We start from the raw sequence: 19,941 nt of genomic DNA, 5'->3' as shown, positions 1-19,941 counted from the left end.
AATTAACAGAGCTCAACTCTATTAATCTGCTATTATTTCCTATTTAGTTTCTTCTCTTAATAGTGGCAGAAATATCACCCATTCACATGAGGAAATTCTACATAAGTGGAAAGAAGTGTTGTAAACTGTTTTAACTTCTCAGATTTAGCTAATTCTATTAATCAAAATGTCATGACTCTCAGTAAAAATCTGACTTTTTCAAACATAATTTTGAAGTAAATGTTAGCATACGAGGTCAAGTTGTATAGGTGGCTTCATAAATATATAGGCAAGGCATTTATATTTCACAGTATGACTTTCATGCCTACTTGTGAAAGAAATATTATTAAAAATGAAATTTGATAACTGATAATATTCAGCTTTCAAGTGTAACATGTCACCAATTTCTTTTCCAACACCCAAATTTTAAATACAAACTTTTTCCCCTTGGAATTAACCTTTAGTGATTTTGCTCAACTCTTATTTTTTAAATCTTAGTTTTGGCCATGCCACACAGCTTATGGGATTTAGTTCCCCAACCAGTGGCTGAACTCCAGGCTATGGCAGTGAAAAAATGCTGAGTCTTAACCACTGGACCTCCAGAGAACTCCTAAAACTCTTTAAATTTTACTAAAGATGGAAAATTTTCTACTCTTTATTAAAGAATTCTCAAGAGGAACAGGACAGTGGGAATTTCTCCCTATCCTATCTCATTAAAATAAAAATAGGACATTGAAGGGAAAATAAAAAGCTAATCATACAGGTATATTGAAAATCAGCTTGGATTAACCAACAAGCTTTGAAATCATTGACTCACTTTGAACTCCATGGGAGCGTACTATTTTCCAGGTTTCTGATGCCACTTCTTTGACATCCACTTGATAGTGATTAATAGGCACACCTCCATGGGAGTCCGGCTTGCTGAAAGAAACCTTGGCTGTGGTCTGTGACAGCTCTATAATCTTCACTCCATAGGGACTTGATGGAACATCTACAAAGGAATAAAAACAAAGGAAATATAACCCAGGTAATGTGGATGGCCATTATTAAGACTTACGGTGCTCTGAGAACTAGGAATAAAGGAAAATTGCTGTCTCTATCACTTAATATATTTGAATTACAAAGCTTGCACAAACCACTGAATGATCTCTTCAAATTACAGGAAAGTATACACTAGTTCATGTTTATTACTATAGAAAATAGTCAATTCAATATCAAATTTCATTGATAATTATATTGAAATTTCTTTTCCAATATAAATTTCATTTATTAAGGGACTAGTTTTACTTCTGTCTTTACTATCCAATATAAGCATTTTATTTCCATTCAAGAAAAACAAGTTCATAAGTGTGTGTGTGTGTGTGTGTGTGTGTGTGTGTGTGTGTGAGAGAGAGACAGAGAGAGAAGGCAGGTACAAGTAAAAGATAAGAAAACTATATTTTATTGAATTATTAACATAACTAATTATCTTTAGTGAAAATGTGAGATTTATTTTGTTTTGTTTATAAAATTATACTAATAATTGGGCAAATGCTTAGAGAAATTGTCATAATGAAATAAAAACTTTAAACTATCTTTTAAAATTTTCCTTATGAATCATTTAATTAAAATAAAGTTAGATATTTAAGTTTTAATCCTTTAGTTGAGATAGTTACATTTTAATCCCTGCAATTAAAGGAAACAGCTAAAAAATCTTTTTTCTACATGTTTTTGTAATAATCCTTTACTCATATTACTTCAAACTCAAGAAGATACCCTTGAGAGGATATCCTTGGGTGAAACTTCATTTTATTTTCTAGTACACAAAGCCTTGTAAAGAATTATCTGAAAGGCCAAACAGGCAACAGGAGAGTGTAAGAGGGAAAAAAGTCTTGATGAGGAAATCAATGAAACCTCTGCTCTGAAAACATGAGCAATTAGAGACATGTTAAACATTAAAGGAATTTCTCTCTGTCCCTTCTGACTCTCAGGCTCACTCTTTCTTCAATATCACATTTGAAAAAAATCATAAAGATTAGAAATATATATAATTTAGGTAAATTATATATAGGTATTTATAAATATACAAATTAAGTATATAGTTCCTTCTCGGGAATCAACTTTACAAAAAGAAAATCATTTGATTGAAAATAATGAAGTAAATGTAAATTCTTGTTTCAGTATAACCAAACATTCATTTAAAAATCTCTAATGACTGTCAAGAGTCAAATGTGCCTTATTTGCTAGAGTTAAAAGAGAGCACTGTAGATCACATAAAAATACGCCTTACAAATGACACTGGGCAAGAGCCAAGAGGTCAGGTTTATGGCCTTTTGGATATTAATATTGTAAAGAAATGCAACAGTGTACATTTCAGCTCTAATTAGTGACTGCAAATTATTTGGAAAGCCTATGAAGTAATTATACTAAAACTCTAAGGTTCAGAATTAAATGTGCAGAATATTGATGCATCCCAAAGTCATACAACTATGAAAATATTACCTGGAAATAGATATTTTAAATTATCTTAATAATTTATTGAAGCTGTCATATATAAACATTATTATAATTTTGGGGGCTTCCCTGGTGGCTTAGATGGTAAAGCGAAGTTTCTTTAATTGCTAGGTTATAACCAAAGGTTCTTTTCATCTATAGGTTTGAGCTAAAGTTTGCAGAAAAGGGAAAACACACACACATTGATTGCTCCACATAAGACTGATCCCATGTTGAGTGACTCTGTAACATCAATTAGGACTAAACTGGGCATCACAGCAATAACATTTAGTTTGAGGACACATTTCAAAAGAAAAGGTTTTAAGTACTAGTGGAGGCTGGAAGAGCTTTCCAGGTGGTTCAGAGGTAAAGAATCTGCCTGCCAATGCAGGGGATATAGGTTTGATCCTAGGGTCAGGAAGATCCCCTGGAGTAGGAAATGGTAATCTGCTCTAGTATTCTTGCCTGGACGATCCCCTGGACAGAGGAGCCTGGTGGGATACCGCCCAGGGGTCACAGAGTTGGATATGACTGAGAGGCTGAGCACGCATGCAGAGAGAGAGAAGTGATTCTTCTGGGCTCCCACCTTTGACCCTATGGTATGTACACAGTTTGGGGTTCTTACCCTAAGTACAGAAGTATGCACCATTTGCTAAGCTGTACACTCTGACATGGTACGGAAACTGCATCTTTAATCCATCACAAAAGTATAGGTGAGTGGGTATTTTTTCTACCTATTCTCAGACCTCTTAACTCGGTTTTCATTTATATTTATTTTTTGTTGGCCTCTTCTTTCTGTTACCTGACTAAAAAGAAAAGTGTGCTTGTAATTTGCAGCTCTAAAATCTTCCATCCTGATTTTATATGTCCAACCACCCACTGACTACTAAATTATGAATTTCTTGAGGAAAGGGAAAAAAAAAAATTGATATATACAATTTTTACAATGCAAGCATATATATATATACAATGCAAGTATATATATATATATATATATATATATATATATATATATACACACACAAGATGTACTGTTGAAAAAAGTGATGGGCTATACTCAGGCCTCAGGAAATATATGATAAACTTTCATATTTGAAATATATGAAACAATTTTCACATATGAAATATATGATACAATTTTCAGCAATTAAAAATATGATACAGAGGTACAGACTTTGGCCAAGTGAATAGTGCCTGACATCTAAACTAACATCTCTAACTCTTCTCTCCACTTTCTCAATTGTTTTATAATCACATTCATTCTTGATCCTACCTCTGATATACACATCAGCATTAGTCACAAAGTTATTTTTATCTTTCTTGCATTTTAATTCTTAAGACGAGAAAATTCTGGGAGATGGTGAAGGACAGGGAAGCCTAGCATGCTACAGTCCTTGATGTTGCAAACAGTCAGATTATCACTAAGTTACTAAACAACAAAATCTTTTCATTCCTCCTTGCACTGTGAACTCCAAAGCCCATGCCCCATATGCTTCCTCCTGCAATGCCATTAGTGACTCTCAGCTTCCTCTTCTATTGGACAGCCCACCAAGTTTGAATCCATATGGCATGGAAATAGAAAATCAATCTTTCTAAAGCACCACTTTGATCACGTCACTTTCCTGAGGAGATATTCAAGAGCTTCCTCCTCTTTACAACCTCAAACTTAGACTTTTCCGTCTGACTTTCAAGATCCTGAAATATCTAACCTCACTGGGTGTATTCAAGCAGAAGATCACATTTTAAAAGATGATCAAACACAACCCAGTGTTTCAAATGGGGCTTGTGGATGTTGAATTTCATCTACAATGCTCCCATCATTATTAGCATTGAGAGAGTAACAGGCAGGAAGGCCAGGGGTCTCCAAATGGAGGTATGAGACTGTAAGTGCCAGACATTTTTCTCTCTCTTAACCGGCAGGAAAGAACAAACCAGCTATCTGGTTTTCCTTCTCTATACAAAATTAAAAGGAGGTTTCTCCTAACATTCTGTGTGGCCATGACACCTGGTCTCACCTAAAGCTAACTACTCCCAAACCTTGAGTTAACCAATACATTTCTTTTTCGTATGGAAATGTTGTCTTAAGCTATGTTAATGAACCCCAGACTCCATCTTCAAGTTGGTTCCGCCAAAGGGCCTAACTTACTTGTTCAGGTATTGTTCCCCTAATCTATGTAAACGAAACTATTTGTTGGTACAAGGTGCAAGTCAATAGTTTTATGGCCTGGGATGAATTATCTGGTGCCATTCTAGATTTTATGACATTCCTTTCTTTTCATTAACGGACTGTGAGTGACTATATACCATACAGCTAAAGACTAGGAGGGGGGTTCTCTTTTGCCCCCTTCTGATGCCTATGTCAGAAGCTTTCTCTATCTCCTTTATACTTTAATAAAACTTTATTACACAAAAGCTCTGAGCGATCCAGCCTCGTCTCTGGCCCCGGATTGAATTCGTCTCCTCCGGAGGCCAAGAATCCCGCGTCTTATCGTTCAGCAACAACCTTTCATCTTGGGGGCTCGTCCGGGATCCTTCAGGACAAGGTAAGGATGCTTGGAGCTCTAGTTCTTTGTTCTCCTAGCGAACACGTTTTCCGCTGTACTTTACTAACTCTACGGTGTGCTTGTGTGAATGAATGAAAGGCCCTGCTCTGCGGTTCCTCGGCGACCTCATAAGGCTTATGGCAAAAACTTGTCAGGGGTTTATACCGACCTGCCAATGCCAAGAGGCAACCAATGTCCCCTTTGGGAACCGACCAGAAATGGGCAAAGCATGTGGACCGAACTCTTTTTTCTCGGTCAAACTTTTCGGTCTCTTTGACCATTTCATAACTCCTTGGGAATTAGAAGTACTAACCTTATCTATCGGATCTTGGGCTTTCAAGAGACTTGTAACCTATGTTGCTACTCTACTGTGGTCTAGGTCTCAAACTTGGATTGGTAGTCAGGAAGCGCCTAGCCTCGCTAGGCATGGAAAGTTCGGAAGCTAGATGGAGCTCTAACTCCCAGAGCATCTCTGAGGTTAAAGGTTACTGGGATTGGAACTGCAGTGGTTTTTTTTCCCTTTAGTAACACTGGCTCTTAGTGGAGCAGAGGAGGCTCTTATACCGGTGTGGTGACTCTTGGAAGGAACATCTCAGTTTCATGTTTGTATCAGTCTTATTGTGGTCAGGAATATACTCCGGGTCGTGCACAGGCACTCAGGTGATGAATGTGTCCCCCAGAGGTCTTGGCTTGGGAGGCATTCCGGAAGGTTACTCTGATTGCACCCTGGGTGGCATCAGAGGCAAGCGAGGTGAAGAGCTGGACGTCAGTCAGGGATGCCATCAGGTCTACCCCTGGTGCATCCCCACCCCGTCTCGGTGGTAGAACCGGGAGGGACGAGTGTGACGCCTGCGTCGGTAAGGGACAGACTAAGTCCGACCAGGAAGGAAAAGCTTTTGGTGTAATGTCTGTCTACACCCCCATCTAGAGCAGGGAGGGACGCCTCCGGTAGAAAAATGGCGCTGGTCGCTTTTTTTCTCTCTTACAGATGGGAGCTAACAATTCCAGCCTCACTCCTTTGAACTGTATCCTGAAAAACTGGGATAGATTTGATCCCCAGGGCTTAAAGAAGACACACCTGGTCTTCCTATGTGATATTGCATGGCCGCGGTACCCACTGGAGAACGGCGAACGGTGGCCAGTTGGAGGGTCTCTTAAGTATAATACTGTTTTACAATTAGACCGGTTCTGTAAAAAGCAAGGGAAATGGGTAGAAGTAGCGTATGTGTTGCCCTTTTTCTCTCTGCGAAATATGCCAGACTTATGTCCTAAGGGTGTAGATTTGGGCGTGAAACCTTCCGCTCCCCCCTGTCCTCCTACTTTGCCTCCGTATCCCGGGCTCCAAGCTGAGGTTCAAACTGCTTTGGTCTCAGTGGAAACACAAACTGAGACTCAACCTGCTTCGGTCTCAGTGGAAACACAAACTGAGACTCAAAGTGCTTCGGTCTCAATGGGAACCCAAATTGAGATTCGAACTGTTCACGTAGAGGTCCAAACAACTCCTGTCTCAGTACGACTTCAGACTACTCTGGTTTCAGTAGAAACTCAGACTATCAAAGTAAGAGATGAGATGGAGGACAGGAGGCAAAGAGATAAAGAAAAGCAGGTTTCTCCAATATATCCCTGGGATATGCACAGAGCAGCCAGAGAGACTGAGGGACAGCCACTCATGCTGTTGCCTCTTCATGAAGTACCCACCGGGAGAAATTATCAGTCTATGAGAGTTAATAAGCCTTTTTCTTATCAAGAGATACAAGAATTAAAGAGGATCTGGGAGACTATTTAGAGGACCCAGAAAAATATATTAGAGCTTTTAAAGGTGTTACTCTGCATTATGACCTTACTTGGAAGGATGTGATGTATATCTTGGGACAAACGTTGACTCCTGACTCAAAAGCTCGAGTTTTGGGTAAAGCGGTTGCTTATGGAGATGAATGGCTTGGTAATGAATCAGTGGGAAAGAGGGAGGACGAGATAACTGCCCTCCCCACTGGGAGTCAGGCGGTCCCAGCTACAGAACCAGACTGGGACTATAACACTGCTAAAGGAAGATGGGATCAGAGTCATTTTGTCAGATGTATTCTTGAAGGACTCAGGCAGGCGCGTTCTAAGCCTTTAAACTATGGCAAACTGGCAGACATAGAACAAGAAGAGAAGGAAGCTCCTGGTAAATTCCTAGACAGACTGAGAGAAGCCCTTCGCAGATTCACTGAGATTGATCCCGAAAGTGAAGAGGGGAAAGTGATCTTAAAGGATAGATTTCTCACTCAGTCGGCTCCAGATATTCGCCGTAAGTTATCAAAACGGGCGTATGGACCAAATCAGTCTGTAGATAATCTGTTACAACTGGCTCAGACAGTCTATTATGGTAGGGAATATGAGGAAAAGAAAGAAAGGCAGAGAAAGACGAAGGAAAAGGCGGAAGCCCTCGCAATGGCTATGAAAACCGTTCTTAAACAGCCTGAGAAAAATGCCCAGAGGGACCCAGGTGAAAAGGGATGGGCTTGCTATGGCTGTGGAAAGGAGGGGCATCTCAAGCGGGATTGCCCTCAGGCGTCTGAGCCGCCCCCGGCTCCAAGTCCGGTCTGCAAGGGGCCACACTGGAGGAGAGACTGCCCCCAGAGGCGTAGGCCTCAGGGGTCTGACTCTCAAGACAATCAGGACTGAGGGTGCCCGGGGGTCCCCACATAAGCTCCCGTCCTAATTACACCTGAGGAACCCCGGGTATTGATAACGGTGGGAGGCCAATCCGTCAATTTCCTTTTAGATACTGGGGCAACTTACTCCGTGCTTACTGAAGCCCCTGGCCCACTTTCTTCCCGATCCGCTTCCGTAATGGGACTGTCTGGACGAGCCAAAAGGTATTACTTCAGTTATTCTCTATCGTGCAACTGGGATTCTGTGCTATTTTCACACGAGTTTCTTATCGTGCCAGAATCACCCTCACCCCTTTTGGGGAGAGATATACTGAGCAAGGTCCATGCCTCTGTTTTCATGAATATGGAGCCCTCCCTTTCTCTCCCTTTAGTTGAAGAAAATGTGAATCCTAGAGTATGGGCTGATGGAAAATCTGTGGGTCAAGCACAAAATGCTGTAGTTGTCAAGCTCAAAGACCCCCACTTATTCCCACATAAAAAGCAGTATCCACTAAAACCTGAGGTTAAGGAAGGGTTAAAACCCATCATTGAGAATTTAAAGGAGCAGGGACTATTAGTTCCCTGTAACAGTCCATGCAACACTCCTATTTTGGGTGTAAAAAAATCAAATGATAAGTGGAGATTAGTTCAAGATTTACGAATAATAAATGAGGCTGTGGTTCCTTTACACCCCGTGGTGCCTAATCCTTATACGCTACTGTCTGAAATTCCTGAACGAGCCAAATATTTTTCAGTAATTGATTTAAAAGATGCCTTCTCTTCAGTGCCTTTGGCAGAGGAAAGTCAATTTCTATTTGCCTTTGAAGACCCTACTCAGCCAGCTTCTCAGTTAACCTGGACAGTTTTGCCCCAGGGATTTCGTGACAGTCCCCACTTATTTGGACAAAGTTTGTCACGGGATCTACAAAATTTTAATAGCTCTGAGGCAGTAGTGTTACAATATGTAGATGATATTTTGCTCTGTGCTGAGACAGAGGAAGCTTGTTCACGAGCCTCAGAAGATTTCTTAAACTTTCTGGCAGGCTGCGGTTACAAGGCATCAAGAGAAAAGGCTCAGCTTTGTCAACAATCTGTTAGATATCTGGGCCTAATCATATCAGAAGGGACTAGGGCCATAGGCCCCGAGAGAATTAAACCTATACTAAACCATCCCCTACCTATGACTTTAAGGCAATTGAGAGGATTTTTGGGAATCACAGGCTACTGTCGTATTTGGATTCCGGGTTATGGAGAACTTGCCCGGCCTTTATATAAACTTATAGCTGAAACTCAGCAGGCCCAAACTGACAAACTGGTTTGGTCTCCAGATACTCAAAAGGCTTTTAAGGTTCTTCAGACTGCTCTCCTGCAAGCTCCAGCTTTGAGTTTGCCCACAGGGTCAGAATTTAACTTGTTTGTCACTGAAAGGAAAGGTATGGCCTTGGGAGTTTTGACACAACCCCGGGGGCCTCACCAGCTACCTATTGCTTATCTAAGCAAAGAATTAGATGTAATTGCACGTGGGTGGCCCCACTGCCTAAGAGTAATTGGGGCAGCTGCTTTATTAGCACCTGAAGCTTTAAAAATAATTACTGGACGAAACCTTACTGTACTGACTTCTCATGATGTGAGTGGAATCTTAAATTCTAAGGTTAACATTTGGATGACAGACAGTAGGCTTCTTAAATATCAGTCACTGTTGTTAGAAGGACCAGTAACTAAGCTTTAAGTTTGTAGAAATTTAAATCCTGCTACTTTCCTTCCTGAGAAGGAAGATGAAACACCTGATCACGATTGTTCCCAATTTCTAACTTTAAACTATGCAGCTCGGGAAGATCTAATGGATACCCCATTAGACAATCCTGACATGGAAATATTTACAGATGGCAGTTCTTTTGTTCGGGATGGAAAGCGTAAAGCAGGTTATGCTGTGGTGACGGCTGAACAGGTTTTAGAAGCAAAATCTCTCCCCCAGGAAACCAGCGCCCAGTTAGCGGAGCTTGTGGCTCTGACCCGAGCTCTAGAGTTAAGCAAAGGGCAGCGAGTAAATGTCTACACTGATTCTAAGTATGCTTATTTGACTTTGCATGCTCATGCTGCAGTATGGAAAGAAAGACAGTTTCAAACAGCAACAGGGGAACCTATTAAGCATTTCAGAGAGATCCAGAGACTTTTAACTGCTATCTATTGTCCTAAAGAAGTAGCGGTTATGCATTGCAAAGGGCACAGCAGGGATGGGAGTAAAGTAGCCACCGGTAACCTGTTAGCAGACTCTCAAGCCAAAAAAGCGGCACTTTATGAAACCCCCTCCCTACAGACGCCTTTGATATGGACAGGTCCTGTAGAACAAGAAAAACCACAATATACTGAGGAAGAATTAAAAAGATATGAGAAAAGAGGAGCAAAGATTACTGATAAAGGATGGTTACAGTCCGAGGATGGACGATTAATAATTCCTGAAAATGCTCAGTGGAAAATTCTTAAGGGTTTACATCAGAGTTTTCATTTGGGTGTAGAAAGCACTTACCAGATGACTTCTCGTTTGTTTGAAGGTAAAAATATAATGAAAACTTTAAAAAACATTATCAAACGGTGTGAGGTTTGTCAGAAAAATAACCCAAAGACGGAAAGGCTAGCAAAATCTGGATTACAACGAAAGGGAAAGTATCCTGGAGAGGACTGGGAAATTGATTTTACTCATATGCCAAAACCTAATGGATATTCTTGCTTACAAGTTTGGGTGGATACTTTTACTGGATGGATTGAGGCGTTCCCCTGTCGTAGTGAACAAGCTAAGGAAGTTATAAAGATTTTAATCCATGAAATTATCCCCAGGTTTGGGCTGCCACGGAACCTTCAGAGTGACAATGGCTCCGCCTTTAAAGCTGCTGTAACTCAGGGGGTGTCTAAAGCTCTAGGAATAGAGTATCACTCACACTGTTCCTGGAGACCCCAATCCTCAGGAAAGGTTGAAAAAGCTAATGACATTATCAAAAGACATCTGCGCAAATTAACTCAAGAAACCCATAGCTTTAATGAGGGCTGGAACTGCCCCCAAAAAGGAGGGACTGTCCCCCTTTGAATGTATTTATGGAAGGCCTTTCTTACGCACAGACATTGTTATAGATCCTGAAGCCTTAGAGCTAACTAATTATGTAACTCAGCTCTCAGCTTTTCAACAGGCATTAACAGAACTCCGGGAGACGACTCCTGACCCAGCCTCTGAATCCAGCAAGCCTCTATTTGAGCCAGGAACCGAGGTCCTCACAAAAACATTGGGATCTGGGGGCTCATCCCTCGAGCCCCTCTGGGAAGGCCCTTACCAGGTTATTCTTTCTTCTCCCACAGCTGTCAAAGTGCCAGGAATTGATTCTTGGGTACATCACACTCGAGTCAAGAGGTGGCACCCTGACCAGAACTAAGTGATGTCATTTTATGTTTTTACTTTCTATGCTCTGACTTTGTATGTTTCAGATGGGCCTGATAGTCTATGTGAGCCTACTTCTGCTGACTCCAGAAATCCTGAGTCTGCCCTTTGATCCTCAAGACAGTGCCTTCCTGTCCTGGGCTCACTCCTATGCTGCATTCCACAATCGGTCTAACTGTTGGGTCTGCGGAGCACTCCCCTCTTCATCAGTGGAAGGCTTCCCATGGTGGACATCTCCACTTCAAGGAAAAGACTTTCTCCAAGTCTGCGAATACCTTCGACAACAATCACATGTGATGCCTCTTCTTCGTCTGATGACATCTAACAACCCTAGAATGAACTGGTGTAATACTCTGTACCTTAACTATGGACATAATGTGACTTTTAATTTTGATTATACACTGTCTCAGTTTAATCACTATTTTGCTGCACAAGGAGGAACTTGTGCCATCATTCATACTCAATGCTGTACATATATACCTGATATGAGCACTAATGTTACTCATTTTACTAAACACATGAACAAGATGATTGGGGCCATGGATACTCCTGAAGCCTCAATCGCCTCACTTTGGGAGACATTAACTAGTTCCCCATGGTGGAAAACTATCTTAATTACAATAATTCTGATTGTTTTGTTTTTGCTCTTTGCTCCCTGCATCTGTAACTGTGTAACTGGATTTGTTTCTAGTCGCATGAAAGCTTTTAAGTTACAAATGGTTGCTCAAACTCCTGCTATCACTGCAGCTTCTTCCGATTACTATTTGGGGCCCCTGGATCAGACATCCTCACTATGAGGATTAGGAGAATATGTTGCCTCACCAATTTAGGGACAACGCCCCTTGTCAGCTCAGAAGCAGTTATGGAATGAAAACGACGCCCCTTTTCCCTAGGCAACATAATTCTCCTAAAAGAAAAGGGGGGAATGAGAGAGTAACAGGCAGGAAGGCCAGGGGTCTCCAAATGGAGGTATGAGACTGTAAGTGCCAGACATTTTTCTCTCTCTTAACCGGCAGGAAAGAACAAACCAGCTATCTGGTTTTCCTTCTCTATACAAAATTAAAAGGAGGTTTCTCCTAACATTCTGTGTGGCCATGACACCTGGTCTCACCTAAAGCTAACTACTCCCAAACCTTGAGTTAACCAATACATTTCTTTTTCGTATGGAAATGTTGTCTTAAGCTATGTTAATGAACCCCAGACTCCATCTTCAAGTTGGTTCCGCCAAAGGGCCTAACTTACTTGTTCAGGTATTGTTCCCCTAATCTATGTAAACGAAACTATTTGTTGGTACAAGGTGCAAGTCAATAGTTTTATGGCCTGGGATGAATTATCTGGTGCCATTCTAGATTTTATGACATTCCTTTCTTTTCATTAACGGACTGTGAGTGACTATATACCATACAGCTAAAGACTAGGAGGGGGGTTCTCTTTTGCCCCCTTCTGATGCCTATGTCAGAAGCTTTCTCTATCTCCTTTATACTTTAATAAAACTTTATTACACAAAAGCTCTGAGCGATCCAGCCTCGTCTCTGGCCCCGGATTGAATTCGTCTCCTCCGGAGGCCAAGAATCCCGCGTCTTATCGTTCAGCAACAACCTTTCAAGCATACCTTTGTAAATTACTTCTTAGATCCTTCCATCTCAATAACTAATGAATGCCACCTATCACTGAATGAATAAAAAGGATAATTGTACAAACACTTTATTTACATTTACTTTTCCTTTTCATCTCCACTAGTACCAGCATAGGATTGGGTGAAGAGCCTGGATATATATCATCAGAATCTATAAATCCAACATCTGGTCTTTTATCAGCTGCAGTCTTGGACATGTCTGTTAATCTTTTCCACAGTCAGTATTTTTCTCCCCAAAATGGAGATTAGAATAATGTCCATGCTAGGGATGTTACTTGCATTAAGTAACGAAAAACATGTACACCAGAACCTGAAATATATTAACACTAAGTACTTAGTAAATATTAGTCGTCATAGTTTTGCTCTCCTTCCCTGAAAACCACATTCTTACTATCACTTTATTTTGTATCCATTGACATCTTTCAATATTCAGTCAAGTGGTAGGTAAAAGATATAATACTGAGATTCAGCTTAGAAATGTTTGCTGTGTATAATAGCAAAGAGTTGGTGCCACTGTCCAGGAGTCACATAGGAATAGTCTGTGAAGTTACTGTATGATTCTAGGCAAATGAAACTTATTTGGTATCAGTTTTCTTTTAAGCAAAATGTTAATAATAACAGCATTAAAGTTGCTGTTGTGATGGTAAGTTAATGGGGATATATATCACAGGGTATTGACAAATATCATTCCACTTCCCCTTTCTTTAAAACAGCCCTCAGTGTCTAAATAACATTGATACAAATTTTGATATTTAACCATATGTCTAAAGTCACAGTTTGATCAAAGTATAAAGGAGAAAACAAAAAGTCTTTCTTGGTAACCATTTTCATGTTATAACAGGTAAAGGAATAATAAGAGGAGTTGCTCCTCTGACTTTAATTCTGATAAAATAAAACAATACAATTAAACAATAAGAGAGTCATTTCCTAGATAAGTTGATAAGAAGTCCAGGGGTCCCCAAGGAGAGAGGGGTCTGGAATTCTCAAGGAGGAAGAAAGGACAAACTTTTTTGTCCTTCTACAATCCTTAGGATTATATAACAATAATGTATCCTACTTGAAGATAGTATCTGGAAAAAACCTGGCTAATCCTGTTATCTTAAAACGTAAATTATGGGAGTAGGTCTAGCGAGGTCTTTACAACCTCCAGACATCCTTTATAACTCCATTGCTAACACTAGCAAGGGGGTACTCTTTCTGCCCCCTTCTGATGTCTATGTCTAAAGCTTTCTCTATCTCCTTTATACTTTAATAAAACTCTATTGCACAAAAGCTCTGAGTGATCAACCCTCGTCTCTGGCCCCGGATTGAATTCTTTTCTTCCAGAGGCCAAGAATCCCGGTGTCTTTTTGTGGTTCAGCAACAACCTTTCATCTTGGGGGCTCATCTGGGATTCTTCAGGACAAGGTGAGGATGCTTGGAGCTCTAGTTCTTTGTTCTCCTAGCGAACACGTTTTCCGCTGTACTTTACTAACTCTACAGTGAGCTTGTGTGAATGAATGACTCACCCTGTGCAAAGCAAGTGAGGAGCCCTGCTCTGCGGTCCCGCGGTGACCTCATACGGCTTATGGCAGAAACCTGCCAGGGGTTTATACCGATCTGCCGATGCCAAGAGGCAACAAATGTCTCCTTTGGGGACCGATCAGAAATGGGCAAAGCATGTGGACCGAACTCTCCTTTCTCGGTCAAACTTTGTGGTCTCTTTGACCATTTCATAACTCCTTGGGAATTAGAAGTACTAACCTAATCTGTCAGATCATAGACTTTCAAGGGGCTTGTGATCTATGCTGTTGCTGTGTACTATGACTTAGGTCCCAAACTTGGATTGGTAGTCAGGAAGCGCCTAGCCTCACTAGGAATTGAAAGTTCGGAAGTTAGATGGAGCTCTAGCTACAAGAGCCTCTCTGAGGTTAAACATTACTCAGATTGGAACCGGAATGCGGTTTTTCCCTTTGGTAATGCTGGCTCTTAGTGGACCAGAGAAGGTTCTTATACTGGTGTGGTGACACTTAGAAGAACATTTCAGTTTTATGTTCGTACCAATCTTATTGTGATCAGGAATATACTCAAGGTCATGCACAGGCACTCAGGTGACAAATGTTTCCCCCAGTGGTATTAGCTTGGGAGGCATTCCAGAAGGTTACTCTGATTGCACCCTGGGTAGCATCAGAGGCAAGCAAGGTTTTAATGGTGAGGAGCTGGATGTCAGTCAGGGATGCCATTAGGTCTACCCCTGGTGCATCTCCACCCCGTCTTGGTGATAGAACCGGGAGGGATAAGTGCCTACATCTGTAGGGGACAGACTAAGTCCAACCAGGAAAGAAAAGCTTTGGTGTAAAGTTTGTCTACATCCCCCACCTATAGCAGGGAGGGACGCCTCCAGTAGAAAGATGGCTATGGTCGCTTTTCTCTCTTACAGATGGGAGCTAACAATGCCAGCCTCATTCCTTTGAACTATATCCTGAAAAACTAGGATAGGTTTGATCTCCAGGGCTTAAAGAAGACACACTTGGTCTTGCTATGTGATACTGCATGGCTGCAGTACCCACTGGAGGATGGTGGACAGTGGCCAGTTGGAGGGTCCCGTAAGTATAATACTGTTTTATAATTATATCACTTCTGTAGAAAACTAGGGAAAGGTGATCTTAAAAGATAGATTTCTCACTTATTCGGCTCCAGATATCCACCGTAAGCTATTAAAACGGGCATATGGACCAAATCAAATCAGTCTTTAGATAATCTCTTACAACTGGCTCAGCCAGTCTATTATCATAGGGAATATGAGGAAAAGAAAGAAAGGCAGAAAAAGACAAAGGAACGGGTTGACGCCCTCGAAATGGCTGTAAGAACCGTTCTTAAACAGCCTGAGAAAAATGCCCAGAGGGACCCAGTTGAAAAGGAATGGGCTTGCTATTACTACGGAAAGGAGGGCACCTCAAGCAGGATTGTCCTCAGGCATCTAATCCGCCCCCGGCTCCATGTCTGGTCTGCAAAGGACCACGCTGGAGGAGAGACCGCCCCCAGAGGCGTAGGTTTCAGGGGCTAGACTCTCAAGATAATCAGGACTGAAGGTGCCTGGGTCCCCACACAAGCTCCCATCCTAATTACACCTGAGGAACCCCGGGTATTAATAACCGGGGGGGGGGGGGGGGGGAATCCGTCGATCTCCTTTTAGACACTGGGGCAACTTACTCTGCGCTTACTGAAGCCCCTGGCCCACTTTCTTCCTGATTTGCTTCCATAATGGAACTGTCTGGACGAGCCAAAAGGCATTACTTCAGTTCTTCTGTAAGTTGTGACTGGGATTCAGCGCTATTTTCGCACGAGTTTCTGGTTGTGTCAGAGTCTCCCTCACCCCTTTTAGGGAGGGATATTCTGAGCAAAGTCCTTGCCTCTGTTTTCATGAATATGGAGCCCTCCCTTTCTCTCCCTTTAATTGAACAAACTGTAAATCCTAGAGTATGGGCTGATGGAAAATCTGTGGGTCGAGCACAAAATGCTATTCCTGTAGTTGTCAAGCTCAAAGACCCGCACTTATTTCCACATAAGAAGCAGTATCCACTGCAACCTGAGGTTAAGGAAGGGTTAAAACCCACCACTGAGAATTTAAAGGAGCAGAGACTATTAATCCCGGCTTCTTTTTGTGGTTCAGCAACAACCTTTCAATAGAAAGGAACTAGTACATAAAGTTAGAGTATAAACAACCTGATGAATAAGGAAGAGAGGGTGATAAGAAGATATATATGTGTATATATATGTGTATATATATATATATATATATATACACACACACAGATATTTGGAAACAAATTCAAAACAATACATCAAATATTATGTTCCCCTGTCTAACAACAAAAAAGTATTCTAAAGTGAAGATACTCCCTACAAAGCAGACTCTTGAGAGCACATGCCCAAAGATATTCATGTGGAGGAACAGAGAGTTGAAGAATATAATGTACTTGCAAAGGATATCTTTGATAAGTAAATTTTTAAAAAACATTTTAAACTTGATGATGAATCATGAGATTAAAAAACAGCATTTCTTCAGGAGTCAGGATAAGGTAGGGGCTTAGAGAAATCATCATATTCGTTCACTCAAATTGTACCCTATCACTTCTGGATTCATGGAAGTCCAACCTCTGATTTTTCCAAGGCCAAACCCTTCATCTCAGAATGATATTACTCTTACTTTTCTGCAGAACCCTGTGTCATCAGGGAGCTCTTCTCTTTCTTTTATCTTTCTTTGGACTTTCAGTCCCTCTTTCTTCTCTGTCTTATTACAATGAATTAAAAAGATCTCCCAAATGACAAACTTTCTGCAGTTGTACTCTCTTCTCAGACAACAAGCTCTTCTTTAGTTTGCCTATCACACAACTTAGCTATTTCGAGCTAAGTTGTTTCCCAACATCTTTACTTCTGAAACTTTGGTTCCCTGGATTTCTGGGAAGATGGCAATTAAGATACAGTGGTTCAGAGTCATTGACTCAGCTCCTTCCCCACCAGTGAAGGTGTTGTATCGCTTAACTTAGATCAAACAGAATAATTTGGTATTTGTCAATCTCGTAAGATTTTTAAAATATTTTTCTAAATACTCTAAATATTTGTAATCATTTTTTCTAAAATGGTGTTTGAATCCTTACCTCAAATACTTTCTGATGATACCCCTCCTCCATTTCTGTCACTATGCCTCTTTACCAAAAGAAATGGAAGGCTAAAACCTTTATTCCCCAGGCTCACTTGCTGCTATGGTTGTGATCAGCATAAAGGCTCTTAGGATGAATGGCACATCTTAGTGGTTTAACATGCTGGATTAGTGTGAGTCCCATTCCTATTCTTCTGAGGAGGTTCACGTTGGCCAGAGGACATACAGATGTGGATTTCAGAAGTACCTGGACTCCTTACTCCACAGTCCATTCAATTTCTGGTGCTGGGGGCTGTGAAATCAGCAGAAGGATAGCTTGACTGCAGAGTTTCCTGACCTCTGGTGAGTAGTTGCAGACTTGACTTTGGACCTCACTTGAGGTATATTATGACCTTGAAGTCAGAAGACAGGTGGCTATCTCATGCCTTCCCTCTCCCCTGCTTCTCAAATAATTTTATAACCACTCATTTCTCCATGTTAAAGTGGCCACATTATTTATAATAAATTTTATATATTTTTCCTATTTCAATTGTGAGCTTAATCTAACATTACAGCCAATCTGTAGCACATCTGAAATTGCAAATTCCTCATTTCATTACCCATCTGGTTTGCTCCGAATGCCAAATCAAATCATTATTCTATTGATCTTTTAACATCATTCGATCACACATGTATAAAATTTTCTCCTCACAGATAGTGACACTAACCTACTGAATAATTGTTTTCAATTTTATTTGTTCATTTACTTTTATAACTATCAGTTAAACTACAGCCTGGCAGGCTGCAGGCCATGGAGTCACAAAGAGTGAACACGACAGAGCGACAAAGCACATACACACAGCTATGACTCATAAGCAAATAAAATGAAGCATTTTGAACATTCAATAATTTATACATTCAATAAATCATCTAAATCTACTATAAGTCAGGTGATTTTCAAAAACAACAGTTTTCCTTATAGTATAGGAAAAAAGAGAAAGATGTAGATTTTTCAGGTTCAGTTCAGTTCAGTTGCTCAGTCGTGTTCGACTCTTTGCGACCCCATGAATCCCAGCACGCCAGGCCTCCCTGTCCATCACCAACTCCCGGAGTTTACTCAAACTCATGTCTATCGAATCGGTGATGCCATCCAGCCATCTCATCCTCTGTCGTCTCCTTCTCCTCCTGCCCCCAATCCCTTCCAGCATCAGGGTCTTTTCCAATGAGTCAACTCTTCGCATGAGGTGGCCAAAGTATTGGAGTTTCAGCTTCAGCATCAGTCCTTCCAATGAACACCCAGGACTGATTTCCTTTAGGATGGACTGGTTAGATATCCCAAAACTGATTATGTAAGAGAAACTTAGTTTTATATTTAGTTGAAGAAAGTGTGTTTTCCAATGAACTGATTTCAACCTGCTTTTATATTTTATGGAACAAGGGTCTTGATAAAATGTAGTCAGGGTACAAGGGCAAGTAGATTGACTATAATTACATATCAACATATCAACAGAATTCTGTTCAATTGATCCAACTTAACCTGTAAGAAGGTCTCTATTCTTAAAAATGACTTGCATAGGCTTAACCATGACATAGGTAAAAATAGAAATGACTGCTTCATGATATTTGTGAATTAAATCAAGCTTGGAAAGAGAGCAAAAATATTGGATTTGACAGGATCTCAGTAGGTTAAAAGGATGAGCTCAAATGAACAAGATGAACTTTAATAGGGCTAAGTACAGAGTCCTGAACTGAGGTTAAAACAAATCAGTTATGAAGCATAGAATGGGAGACCTCACTAAATAGCAGCTTGTGTGAAAAAAAGATGTAGGAAAAAGACTTGAAGGAAAAAAGTGGCAAATCAAGTGAAATTTGTGAATCGTTTAATAAAATACAATGCCCATAATACACAAGATCGTTATCCCATTATCAGATACTACTGTGCATTCATCATCTATGATGTCCTAGAATTAGCCAGTTTTAAAAAGAGACCTAGTTACTCTCAATGTCTGAATCTTTGTGACCCCAAGGACTGCAGCTTGCATGCTTCCCTGCCCTTCAACTATTTCCTGGAGTTTGCTCAAATTCATGGCCATTGAGTCAGTGACTCTATATAATTATCTCATCTTCTGCTACCATTTCCACCATTTGCCTTCAATCTTTCCCTAGCTCAGCTGGTGAAGAATCTACCTGCAATGCGGGAGACCTGGGTTCAATCCCTGGGTTGGGAAGATCCCCTGGAGAAGGAAAAGGCTACCCACTCCAGTATTCTGTCTGGAGAACTCCCTGGACTATATAGTCCATGGGGTCGCAAAGAGTCAGACACGACTGAGTGACTTTCACACACACACTTTCCCAGCATCAGGGTCTTTCTCCAATGAGCCCAGTCTTCACATTATTTGACCAAAGTATTCGAGCTTTAGATTCAACATCAGTCCTTACAATGAATACTTTGGGTTGATTTCCTTTAGGAGTGATTGGTTTGATCTCCTTGCTGTCCAAGGGATTCTCAAGAGTTTCTCCAGCACCACAATTCAAAAGTATCAAACTTTTGGTGCTCAGCCTTCTTTAGGGTCTAACTCTCACATTTGTACTTGACTACTGGAAAAACCATAGCTTTGACTACACTC

General features: G+C 40.8%; 2 protein-coding genes across 3 annotated transcripts in view; one reads left to right on the top strand and one right to left on the bottom strand.

Moving 5' to 3' along the window:
* NCAM2 (neural cell adhesion molecule 2) overlaps positions 1 to 19,941 on the bottom strand; it is a 545,993-nt gene that overhangs the window by 79,760 nt on the left and 446,292 nt on the right. For both annotated transcript variants that reach the window (XM_065913597.1, XM_065913598.1), the window contains exon 12: positions 797 to 970. In XM_065913597.1, the coding sequence (XP_065769669.1) occupies positions 797 to 970 (174 nt within the window). The remainder of the gene's footprint in view (positions 1 to 796; positions 971 to 19,941) is intronic.
* Positions 6,150 to 7,661, top strand: LOC136152530 (uncharacterized). Its single transcript, XM_065913842.1, has 2 exons — positions 6,150 to 6,204; positions 6,783 to 7,661. The coding sequence occupies exon 2, from the start codon at positions 6,852 to 6,854 to the stop codon at positions 7,659 to 7,661; it is 810 nt and encodes a 269-aa protein (XP_065769914.1). The 5' UTR covers positions 6,150 to 6,204; positions 6,783 to 6,851.

The sequence above is a fragment of the Muntiacus reevesi genome, chromosome 21, assembly GCF_963930625.1.
Source record: "Muntiacus reevesi chromosome 21, mMunRee1.1, whole genome shotgun sequence".
NCBI classification, from domain to species: domain Eukaryota; kingdom Metazoa; phylum Chordata; class Mammalia; order Artiodactyla; family Cervidae; genus Muntiacus; species Muntiacus reevesi.
Note: the sequence above shows the minus strand (reverse complement) of the source record. Positions and strands in the feature narration are given on the sequence as shown.